General features: G+C 35.3%; 1 protein-coding gene across 1 annotated transcript; it reads right to left on the bottom strand.

Moving 5' to 3' along the window:
• Window positions 1-3,908: 3,908 nt before the first annotated feature.
• On the bottom strand, window positions 3,909-12,554 carry LOC132032715 (DEAD-box ATP-dependent RNA helicase 37-like). The gene is made up of 7 exons (XM_059422408.1): window positions 12,390-12,554; window positions 9,612-10,587; window positions 9,389-9,472; window positions 8,239-8,481; window positions 7,764-7,931; window positions 7,009-7,122; window positions 3,909-4,876 (listed from the first exon to the last, which is right to left on the bottom strand). The coding sequence occupies exons 2-7, from the start codon at window positions 10,326-10,328 to the stop codon at window positions 4,385-4,387; spliced, it is 1,818 nt and encodes a 605-aa protein (XP_059278391.1). The 5' UTR covers window positions 10,329-10,587; window positions 12,390-12,554; the 3' UTR covers window positions 3,909-4,384.
• Between the last annotated feature and the right edge of the window lie 770 nt (window positions 12,555-13,324).

The raw sequence follows: 13,324 nt of genomic DNA, 5'->3' as shown, positions 1-13,324 counted from the left end.
TAAATTCATACGTAACTGTTTGTATTAGAAAACTTTACTTTAACATAACTTATCCTGTGAAGAATAGTGGAGTAGCTAGGACTCTGAAAAAATTTGAGAAAAACAGAAAAATCTTATCTTAATATCCTTGGCATGACCTACAAGAATGGGATTTAAATTTATTTCCTTTTTGGGGGGGCAACTGGCACGATTGCCCTTATTCGGGGGTGTTCTTTAATTTTTGTCCCTCAAATTTGGTGGTCTTTAATTTTTGCTCTTCGCTAAAATCTTTGGTTCCTGTTTTGAATTCTCACTCAGTCAAAAAAAATTTAAAAAAAATCGCACGCTAGAGTTTGGATTCGCAAGACAGAGTTTGCCTCAAACTCTGCCTGATCAGGCAGAGTTTTTCCTTCAGGCATAAGGCAAAATTCTACCTTAAGGTAGAGGTTTGCATTAAGGCAAAAAAAAATTACTCAATTGGAATCTTACAAAACTCTGCCTTCAGGCCTAATTGCCCAGCCTAATCTTGCTACGAAACTCTACCTTACAATTTTTTTTTTTTTTACTAAGCCGGGTTCGATCACCAAACCTCATGGTATTAGGCGAAGGGTAAAAATTAAAGACCAGCAATTTGAGGGGCAAAAATTGAAGACCAGTGCCTTTGAAGGGCAATCCTCACAAAAAAAAATGTTTTTTTTTTGTTTCCCTCTCGATGTCCGATGCTCTTTTAGGGGTCACGACTAATCCCGATTTATGTTGGGTAAGACCCATTAAATCAGGTGCGCTCGTTACCAAGATTTTGTATATCTGCAAGTGAAACTTACATAAACAACTACCTTTTAATACCTTCTAACAATTTATAGCTACTTTTTCTATATTTACAAATCGTAGCTAGTTTTTGTTGTATTCGGTTGTATTTCGCGTTTTTGAAAGACACGGAAATACAAAAATCCGGCAGAGTTCGCGTTTTTGAAATACACGGAAATACAAAATCTGGTAGAGTAAAAAATAGGTTGTATTTATGGAACAAATTATCTTCTTTCATTTTAAATGGTAAGTCAAATTAAATCAACCATGTATCACGCATAACGGCTAAAGTTCCATGTGTACACGTTTCTCTCTCCAAATTACTCCATTCCAAACTTTTAGAAATACTTCCAAATACGTAAAAATATATACGGAATACAATGAAATATGGTTGATTGTTTAATAAATATAAAATTGTAGTATGCGTATATACAATGGAGTACAATGAAATATATCAGAAACTGTTTCATAAATTAGAAATACATTGAAATACAAAGAAATATACTGAAACAGTACACTGAAATATACTTAAACATTTTATCAAATACTTGGTGGGCATGAAACTCCACAACTCTCATCGGAGGTGGAGTATGCGCTGGATTCATGCCAGAGGGGCGGTAGAATAGCGCCGTTGTCAGTGAGAGAAGGGAATTAGCAATATTTTACAAAATCATCATCGCCTCTTTCAAGCCACCGATTATGCTGACCACTTCCACCAACTCCACCGGCAGCATTCAATGCTCCAGCGGAAGCATTAAAAAAAGAAAAGAAAAAAAAATAAAAACCCTTTGAACGATATGTAACAACAATGAAGAAATTGCACGGATTGCCCTTCAAAAGGAGCTGAATTTTAATTTTTGCATTTCAAATGCCAAATAAGCTATTTATAATACTCGCTCGGTTAAAACAGATCTGGGGGTGAAATAGGTAACGGAGAGAGAGAAACTGAAGGGTGAGATCTCATGGACCGTGTATTTAGGGATAGAATAGCTAATGGACCGTGTATTTAGGAGATGAGGAAACACAGTAATTGAAATATAGCTGGGTAGCTATGAAATGTAATTTTAGAATAATATAGCTGCAAAAATTAATATTAAATAAGGTAGTTATTTTTCATAATTAAGCCTTAGGGGTAGTTATGATAAGTAAATTTTCCTATTTTCAAAACTCAAACTCCAGGTCTTTAGTTAAGGACGGAAGAACCTTATCAATTTCGTCACAAGCCTTGATTGTAAAAAACTACTTCAATTACATGCATGTAAAGACATCGTGATAAGCAATAAATTAAAATAGTTTAGACATTAGATATGCGACAATTTATAAAATTAAATGAATAAATAAACACTACTATAAGTCTACACGAGTTTAGGCAAACAACTAATGTCCACACCAAACAACTACTTGCCATTTTGTCTGATTTCTAAAGGTCAACCAATTCATCTACAAACCTATAAATACCACAAAATCACTCCCAAATTATTATTATTATTATTATTATTATTATTATTATTATTATTATTATTATTATTATTATTATTATTATGCATTGAGGTTGTAATGTTAAAAAGTGGTAAACTTGGGACATATCAAATTTTATCATTTATCTAGTTTAGTTATAAAAAAAAAAAGTGTAATATCTCAAACAACGTATGAACTAAACGTTGCCAAAGCAAATTTGAAGGAAAATCTCTGAAGCTATCCGTCTCTATATTAGGAGCCTTATAATAATATGTTTATTTCTTATGCTTAGGTCAATATTGAAGAGTTAAATTAATGTATTAGCTTTTAATTATTATATTTTTAATTTTTCATCCGGTGATCGATAGTTGATTTAGGACTTCGAATAATCATGATCCTCACCACATAAAATTTATTAAAAGAGTAAGCACTTTCTATCCTCTTTTTCATTTTAAAGCTCGAACTCAATCATTTAATTAAGAATGAAGAAATCGTATGCATGCTGCAAATCTCGATAATTGTATTAACTTTTCTACTTCTCTTCTAGGGATGGTTTGTCACTTTGTCTTATTGGGAGATGCAAATTGGATATAAGCCGTTGAAAAGAGGTGTGTTCTCAAACCCCTCACCTAATGGAAAGGGTTTTATAAAAAGACAAAATATAAAACCAAAGAACCTTGAAAAATATGGAAAGTCTGTCAACTATTCCAATAGAGCTAGTGGAATTTATCTTTAACCTTGTTTTACTAATTTGATGTCATTGTAAGTAAATTTTCTTTTTCATTTTCATAAGAAAAGCATTTACATATTCTTCCACTAGAGTAAAATTTTCATTTTTCACAATATAATTAAAGCATGGTGAAAATGAAATAATTTTTATTTTAAAAAAAACGTTATTTTTGTCCTTTTTTCTCTCTCTTTTTTTTTTTTTTTTTTTTTTTGAAAGTGAGCTTTTTTAAAGAATCATCGGATCTCAGGTTCAAATCGTAGTGGAGACGAAAAACACTAAGTAATTTCTTCATATTGCACTTTAGTGAGACTGCAACTATTGTAGTCTGCACCTTGAGCTTAAAATATAATGAGAATTCATATAGCCAACTCCACCGATTTGAGAGCGAAGTGCAGTAGTTATTAATGAGCTATTTTGGGGAATCAACATCCTATGGTGTTATCTACTTTTGTTTGTGATTTAAACAAGAACCTATTATAGATATAGAAGTCATGATTTTGTGTTGAAAACTAGTTTTCATCATACGTCACTTATTAAAAAAAGAAAAACTAAATGTCAAGATGTCCTTGGCAACTAAACCACTAATTAAAAAGTGTTGCAATATAAGGACAAGGACTAACAAGAAGTTCCAAAAAGAAGTTGGTAATGTCAAGTCATCCATCAGACAGACACAGACAACTCAATAAGCTCAACCCCACACCAACAAACCATTACCAATGATCACTCAACCCCACACCAACAAACCATTACCAATTATCATTAAATCGATCCTTAACCAAAGGTCTTAGGTTCGAGCCTGCGTATGAAATCATGTTTGTTAGGAAATGCTTTACTCTCCAATGTGGGACTTCCCGGCGCGAATTGTATTCAGTCGGACACCAATGTAGTTACCAGACACCATCAAACCATAACCAATCATTAAAGAGAAATGAAATATTAAACAGCAAAAACTTTTCCAAGAACATATCTAATGTGTATACAATAGAAAATCTGGTTAATAGACTTCAGAACATTACAATAGTGACTACTAAAGTTGAAACATAACTTCAAACTTTTGGTTCAAAGGGCTCTGCAGAAGAAATCTACAACCACCAAAATTGGGTTAAGAGAAGTATAAACCACATTTCTAGCAGAAACACAAACTCCCCTTTCCATCACCTACAGAATGCTAACGCAGAGTGAAAAAACAAGAGGAAGTTAAAATGAGGCAAAAATTCCTAATCTGTTAGTAATTATTCGCCGCTACCTGCCAAGATTTACACATCCCCTAGAGCCCTTGCTATGCCACAACCGACAACCATCAAACCCGAGTACGAAAGGAAGAGAACTAAAAAAAAAAGTGAGCAAAACAAGAGTAAGCTCTAAAAAGTACGTAGTTTGCTAGTTACTAACGGGGCAAAATGAGGCCGGTTAGTCCCATGCACTAGTCACACCTGCTGCTCCATACGATGTATTATTATACACCCCAGATGCATAGCCACTGTTCATATTGGCCCCACCACCATAATAATCTGTAGCACCTCGATTGTAAGAGGAATCTCTTCGGAAGTCACGAGCACCAAAACGGGCTCCACCACGACGGTTTTTGCCTCCTCCGTAAGTGGATCGAGCAGCAAAGCGAGAGAGCCAAGCAGGTACTTCTTGGTTTGCTTCTTGCATCAAGTCGGATAGTGATCTTGCCAGTGACGAATTGTTCTCATTGAAGAAGGCGGTAGCTAAACCTGTTTTCCCAGCTCGTCCAGTTCTTCCAATACGGTGCACATAGTCATCAATGTCATTTGGCAGATCAAAGTTGACAACATGCGCGACATGCGGGATATCGAGACCACGTGCTGCCACATCTGTTGCAACCAAGATCGGTGTGTTACCAGTTTTGAAGGATCTCAGGGCATATTCTCTTTCCTGCCAAAGATGCACAACAATGGATCAAGGATTAAAACCAAAAAAAACATCTCCAGCATAAGCGATATGAAGGAATAAGGTAAAGAGGTGCCCAGGTCAGTGAGCCATGAGAACTAAAACACCGTGATGACATACAACAAAGAAAGCTGAATTAACACGTCAAATTTGGCATTCTGAAACTCATTTACCTAATCAGGAATCTGCTATGGCCGAAATATTACGGATAATTCAATGCTCAATGTCACAATGCCAGTACAAATATACCTTCCATATGGAACCTAAAGGATGCTGTCTCATACAACATTGCCATTCGAAGCTTAAACTTAATGGACAAGCTTTCATGATAATAGCACATAAGAAATACAGCAGTGCTTGTCTAACCAGAGCCATTCTACTTCTCATTTGTTAAAATCAAGATATTTGTAGTCAAACCGTAGCAGATGTAGCAATGCAAAGCAACATCTTACTCCACAAAAAGCCAAAAAAGTATTGCATTAAAGAAGCATGTGATTGGGGACTGCAAGCATACGACTCATATTCCATTTTATGAAGTAAAGAAAAAAAAAAATGAAACTCTGAGGTACCATTTAATTAAAAATACAAAAAATAACTTGATAACCGTGGTATCCGGGACAGCTTGCTCGCACCTGAATTAATTCCTCGGGGCACTTGCTATCTCCGACAAGCACCAGTACCAGGTAACTCTGTCCACTAAGGCTTGGACAGATGGGGAAAAACCACCTAGTGTTCTTGCCTCCGCTGGGAATTGAACCTAAGACCTCATGGTTCTCAACCCACTTCATTGATCACACCCTTGGGTACTTTAATTAAAACTACAAATTAAAGCATCATCCAGCAAAAAGCTGAAATATAGCACATTTCAGATTGAGCAAGGAGGTAACACAAGAGTGTGGCCCAGTAGGGGTTGAGAACCATGAAGTCTCAGGTTCAAATCCCAGTCAAGATAAAAATACTAAGTGATTTCTTCTCATCAGGCCAAGCCTTGCTGCACAAAGTTACTCGGTACTTGTGTTGGTTGGAGGTAGCAGGTACCCCGTGGAATTAGTTGAGGTGAGCGTAGCTGGCCCAAATACCATGGTTATAAAGAAAAAGATTTGAGCAATTGAGATTACAAAATCGAAGAACAAAAGGTTACAACTTGTATATATCAAATGCAAGCACGATGTTGTGCCACCATATGACATATCATTTTAAGAAAAGAGCAGAAGGATTTTTTCCAAAGGAGGAACAGAGTAGGAAGTCTAGGAAGTCAATTTTCTTTTTCTTTCTTTTTTCAAGAAATAGAGAGAGAATCAGGAGATTTATTATGTGTTCTATAAATTTTAGAACTTCAGAAACAATATTTCCAATTTTATTTTACTTCTACGAAGGAAGCAACTTCTTCACCAACTTCTTTCACTTTCATTTGTGGACAAATAAGATTACTTAAACCCAAGGAAAAGGAGTAAGAGGGGAAACTCCACCCCCTCCTGTTTCTAGACTATTGCATCTGGAAATTTGGTTAGAATCTGGAACTGGAGCATACACATAAGCCAGCTAATCATCACACAGACAATGCAAATGAAGTTATGTTAAATCTGGAGAAGCAACCTAACATAGTGAAGATCATGAAAATTGAGGTTCCATAGTAAGTAGCTATACTGAAGCATGTACTCCTTGTTGACCTCCAGAAATTCAAATACTTCAACAACAACATTCCCAGTGTAATCCCATAAGTGGCGTCTGGGGAGGGTAGGATGTACACAGACCTTACCTCTACCTTTGTGGGGTAGAGAGGCTGTTTCCGATAGACCCTCAGCTAAAAAGAAACATAGTCAATGCAGGTTCAAATACATCCTCCATTTCAGATATTGATTACATGGTTCAACTTGACATGAATTAACAAGAGTCCCTTGATTTCTAATTGAACAACGGGAAGAGAACAGTTCATGAATATAGCCAAAATTAAAACCGCAAAATTCAATTTGAAATGGATTAAAAGAATATAATAAGAGCAGAAACAGAGGCAAGAAAAAGGCTAAAAAAAACTTAGAAAGAATAAAACAGTCATTGTTATAAGCTTATGTATCATGAGATGTCAACCAGAAGGCGCTAGGAATAAGCAACCGTACCTGCTGAGTTCTATCACCATGAATAGCAGTAGCAGGGAAACCATTCATACAAAGCCAATGCTCCAGTGCATCAGCTCCCTTCTTAGTCTCCACGAAAACAAGGGTAAGAGCTTGCTGAGAAATAGAGAGTAGCAATGAGCAATCAAAAAGTTGAGAAGTTTGAAACTGGATGATTATAAAGAAAAAGTTGCACAAATTATGTCAGCCATATGTCTTGATAATACAGCACTCACCACGCAGGCGAGAGTGACATATTTCCACAGATATGAATTTATATCTTTCACTCTCCAAAAGTTAAAATAATATTGGCAGGACATCAGAGGGTACACCAGACACACAGCAAGTGAAGCAGATTGACAATCTATACAACTATCACCCTTCGCTGCCTCTTCCTTTAATTACCTAAATTGTTCCTACCTCCAGAGGCCAATCTTTAGTGCCTGTACTTGTATTTTCTTCATCACAGACACGCTTAATAGTGATTCTAAGAATTTTCAGGAAACAGATATTAATCCAACCAAACCATAGAGGTTCCAAGACCGGGAATTATCTCTCATCCTGATAAATTTGTAAAGAATTATGCTTAGTTCACCCGAACAGTAGCAAGGCACTGGCAACTGCTCTCAAAATCCGTAACCAAGAAGGGAAGGCGGAAACATATTCCCCCATAATTATAAATGTGAGAAATAGAGTGTGCTCTGCTACCTCGTAAACATGAATAATTAAGTAAACTTGAAACAATAGACAGAAGCTACCTTGCCATGAGCACCGTTTTCCCTCTGTGCATGAAGAAGATCCATCAAGTGACTTCTCTTATCAGTCTCTTGAACATATTCAACTCTTTGGACAATCAAATCTGTGCTAGAGCCAACCCTTCCGACGGCCAAAAAGATATAATTGGATAGAAAATCTGAGGCCAGTCTCTGCGTTCAGGTTAAAATTTTAAGTGTATAATTCTTGCAACAATCACTACCAAGGCTCTCCCTATGATTTAATCAAGTAATATATATCCAAAAATTAGAGAATAAGATGAGCTTCTTCATTTAATTGTAGAAGATCAAGCAACTCAAGAAATTTGTAATGATTTTGGAAGGTCGCCAGAAATGTTGCTCATCCACGATGACGGTCCGAAGCAGAAAAATCCACAGGATAATGGAGGTTTAAAGTAAATTAATATCAAGGCAAAAAAGTGATGGATCGAAGAAGAGTCCGCTAATGTAGAAAAATAACCTGAATCTCTTTTGGAAAAGTGGCACTGAAAAGCATGGTCTGTCGTACACCTGGCGGGGGCATGTCCATCTGTTGCACTATTTTCCTTATTTGAGGTTCAAAACCCATGTCAAGCATTCGATCAGCCTCGTCTAGAGCCAAATACCTTATCATCTGCAATGAGACTCTTGCTCTCTCAAGTAAATCTACCAACCGTCCAGGGGTTGCCACAAGAATATGCACACCTCTCTCTAATTCGCGAAGCTGTTAACAGTGTCACAGCATAAAATCGACTGTGAGAAACTAATCACAGCTTCAATGATGAAAGATATTTCTTCTTTGTCAATAAGGGCAAAATGTAAGACATGATATCCGTGGAGTCAAACGATGCACCGAAAGAAGATAAAACTTGTACGCATTAAACAACCCAATGAAGCAATCTCTCTCAAGCTTCACTCTCAGATTCTCATATTTTTACGAGCCCAAAAGAGTGCCCGCAAAGCGGTAGCAAATTTATTTATTTGAGAAGGTGGGAAGCTACTCTATATTTCCATTATGAAACGAGGATCTAGTATCAGAATCTATTTCACAAATTACTCAAAAAAGAATAAAACAGTCGGATGATTCTCTCTCTCTCTCTATTTCTCTTGCACTCTCTCTCTCACACACACAGAGTCATTAAATGGACCCATAAACTTTGCAACAACCAGTCAATGCATATTTCCCCAAAATGTTTTCAATTGTCACCATTGCATTAACAATATCAGTTAGGCTGATATGAACCTCTTCATGTGCTCACATTTCAGTGAAACGAAGGCCAATTTCGCACATGTATAACTTTACTGAGACTAGAGGGTCTCTTATTAAAGGTCAGCATAAAAGAATCTACTCACTTAAGAAATAAGGTTAGAAAGTGACAAAATGTAGTCAAGTTCCAGTTTGAACTTGATCAACAACTTACTCAGAACATGAATCCCTCTAGTGGCATAACGAATCCATATATCAGAACCTCAGAAACAATCCTACTAGAGATAACACTACGATAAAAGCTGACATTGCATATGAAAGAAAACCCAGCAACAAACAATGCAAATCCAAAAATAACCAAAAATGCCAGCAAAACATAACTAATTAAAAGAGAAGTACCAAGCAAACAAGAGAAATATAGGACCTGTTGGTTTATAGGAGCACCACCATAGGCAACAACCACCTTGACGCCAGTTTGATATGAAAACTTTTTAGCTTCATCATGAATCTGCAGGTCATAACACAAACCTCAACCCTTCAGATAAAACTTGTGAAGAAAACCATATATCAATGTACAGGGAAGAAAATCCTTGTTACTTTTTTGTTCTCTTTTTCAACTATATAAACCAATAACCAGGAAAACTTACTTGGCATGAGAGCTCCCTCGTCGGGGAGAGAATAAGAGCTAGAGGAAATGCCACACGTGGACGTGGAGGTCTAGGAAATTGGCCCCTCATGATTCCGCTTATAATAGGGAAGCAGAAAGCAGCAGTTTTTCCGGAACCAGTCTGAGCACAAGCCATCAAATCCCTCCCTGCGAGTGAAATAGGTATAGTATGCCGTTGCACAGGGGTTGGCTTAACATACTTGCACCTCCTAATATTTTCGTTGACAGCTTCACCTAAATCAATATCTGCAAAAGTATTCACAGGAGGGGGCACATTATCCCCGCTTGTTTCCACCGGAATATCCTCATACGCATCAAAATTGATCGCGGAACTCTCTTGTTCACTAACAGGTTCATTATCCTCGTCTGTAAAGGGGTTAACTTCCCGGTCCCTCCCACGATCCCAGCCCCCAGTTCTGCCATTCCAACCGCCACCACCTCGTCCTCCTCCACCAGAATAACCAGATTGGTATTCATTTCTTTGACCACTCCAACGACTCCCAACCACATTTGGTACACCATAACCACTATGGTCATTATTACCTAATGCAGCAGCCCCAGCATACGAAGCCTGTGCAGGAGGTTTAGGATCTGCTGAAGGTCGGTTTCGTAAATGTGGCGGAACATATGCTGACTTGGCGGGAGCTCCAGCTGGATTCTCGGCTGCAGAAACAGAATCAGCCCACGACATCGGCATAGTCAAACGTCCAAAAGTCGCACACTCTTTACCTTTCTTCAAGTTACCAAAACCAAAACAAAAAAGAAGATATCCCTAAAACCAAAATTTCAGCTAATTTTACAAATCCAAGCTACTTTTTTTTTTTTTTTTTTTTGATAACTAAATATTCAATCCAATCCAAGCTACTTATCCTTCCTAAAACAAAAATTCAGATCAAAACCCAGCAACTTTCGTCAACATCAAGTCAAAATTCAAATTCACCAAGTCTCTTATCAGCCTGCAAATTCCACAACCCGGAAAATCAGTCAGACACTTACCCGAATACCCACTTAAAGAAGCACATATTCTAACAAACAGCCTCATATCAAGAATATGCAATCCAACCCAAATGGATTGAAATAACCAGGAAACGAAACAGAATTCCCAGATAAGAATTGAGATAAAAACATCGACTTTAACATTGACTTAAATCACACACACACACACTCTGTGTGTGTGTGTGTGTGTGTCTTAAGAACAAACCCTTATCAAAATTGAGATAATCAGAAGAAAAATAAAACAATTCCCATCTCAACAATCAGCAAAAAAGCACCAAAAAGGAAAGAAAGACTACCCATTTCAAAATTGATAACTAAACAGACATATACATATAAAAAACACCCAAAATCATAATCAAATAGGCACATCCACTTAATAAAATTGAGTTAAAAAACATGAAAAACAAACAAATACCCATTTCAAGAATCAGTTTAAACAACAATAATTTCCAAACCAAACACATAAATCAACACAACCCCATATAAATACTTAAAGCAAATACATAAAATGTGAGAGATAACAGGAAAAAACAAACAAATACCATTTCAAGAATCAGTTTAAAAAACAACAATTCCCAAACCAAACACATAAATCAACACAACCCCATATAAATACTTAAAGCAAATACATAAAATGTGAGAGATAACAGGAAAAAACAAACAAATACCATTTCAAGAATCAGTTTAAAAAACAACAATTCCCAAACCAAACAGATAAATCAACACAAACCCATATCAATACTTAAAGCAAATACATAGATATAAGATAAAAACATGAAAAACAAACATATACCATTTCAAGAATCAATTTTTAACAACAACAATTCCCAAACCAAGCACACAAATCAACACATACACATATAAATACTTGAAGCAAATACATACAGTTGAGATAAAAACAGGGAAAACAAACAAATACCCATTTAAATAATCATCAAAAAACCAACTTTTTCAAATTGAGATAACCAGAAAAACAAAACAACTCCAAGTTCAATAATCAGCACAAAAACACCAAAAAGGGAAGGAAAAAAAAAAAAAAAAAACCCCATTTCATTATATATAACTACACATACAAAACATCAAAAAATCATAATCAAAGTGGTGCATCAACACAAAACCATATCAATACTTAAAGCAAATACATAAAATTTTGGAGATAACAGGAAAAACAAACAAATGCCCATTTCAAGAATCAGTTTAAACAACAACAATTCACAAATCAAACACACAAATCAACACATACTTAAAAGCAAATACATACAATTGACATACAAACATGAAAAACAAACAAATACCATTTCAAGAATCACTTTAAACAACAAAATTAACACAACCCCATATCAACACTTGAAGCAAATACATACAATTGAGATACAAACAGGAAAAACAAGCAATTACCCATTTCAAGAATCACTTAAAACACACAAATCAACACAAAACCATATCAATACTTAAACCAAACACATAAAATGTGAGAGATAACAGGAAAAACAAACAAATACCAATTTCAAGAATCACTTTAAACAACAACAATTCCCAAACCAAACAGACAAATCAACACAAACACATATCAATACTTAAAGCAAATACATACAATTGACATACAAACATGAAAAACAAACAAATACCCATTTCAAGAATCACTTTAAACAACAAAATCAACAAAAACACATATCAATACTTAAAGCAAACACATAAATATGATATAAAAACAATAAATTGACTTGCAAATGACAAAAATAGAAAGAGAGAAGAAAGAAACCTTAAGTTTTGTGAAGCAGAAATAAAGGTAAGTGTTTTCTGATCGGAAATGCAAAGAAAATATCTTGGTTGTAGTTTGATTTTTTTATTTTTACTTTTTTTTATATATATACCTTTTTTTTTTTTTTTTTTTTTTTTTTTGTAATCTTCTTTGTTGGGTCTCCGTTTATTAAACGTAAAGGGAAAAAGGGGTTGAAATGAAAAAGAAAAAGGCCGTACGTTTATGTATATATACAGTTTGTGATTGCGGCTATGCTAAATTTTGGCCTACTTTTATTCTTTTTCTTTCAACTACGATTATTAGTAATTTTTCTTTTGGATAATATTTTTTAGTTTTTTTTTTTTTTTTTAATAACCGTGGTATCTTACCAGCTTATCCAAACTTAAATTTCTACGATTTTTTAGGAGGATTTTGGTGTAATTATGGTTATTTCTTTGATAATGTAGGAGTAATATGTGAGTTGCGAAATCGAAAATAATTTTTCTGCAAAAATATATGGAAAAATGTATAAGATACAGACACTTTTGATCACGATAATGAAATCTTTGGGTTAAGGTGAAAATATCTCGCTTTCTTTGGAGCGATTTGCACAAACAGGCGCAGACGTGACAAGTACACAAATAGTCGTTGTCAGGATCTCTCTTATTTAATGTATAACCGAAGTTTGTAATTTTTTGTAAGTTTAACCATGTAATAATCAATTTCGGACATACACGGCCGAAAGTTTTGTCAAAACAATACTATAGATAATTTGACATATTGCTAGTGCAAGCATATTTTAAACATTTCTTAGTTGAAATTTGTATTACTAAACCTAACTTCAGAATTCAGACTCCCAATCCATATAACTCTTAATTAGATTCACTATTTTTCTTTCGAATAACATTCAACTTTAGGATCATGATATATCTGAACAATAACTAAGTTTAAATTTA

Source organism: Lycium ferocissimum, chromosome 10, assembly GCF_029784015.1.
Source record: "Lycium ferocissimum isolate CSIRO_LF1 chromosome 10, AGI_CSIRO_Lferr_CH_V1, whole genome shotgun sequence".
NCBI lineage: Eukaryota > Viridiplantae > Streptophyta > Magnoliopsida > Solanales > Solanaceae > Lycium > Lycium ferocissimum.
The sequence above is the reverse complement of the archived record's forward strand: the minus strand, read 5'-3'. Positions and strand labels throughout refer to the sequence as shown.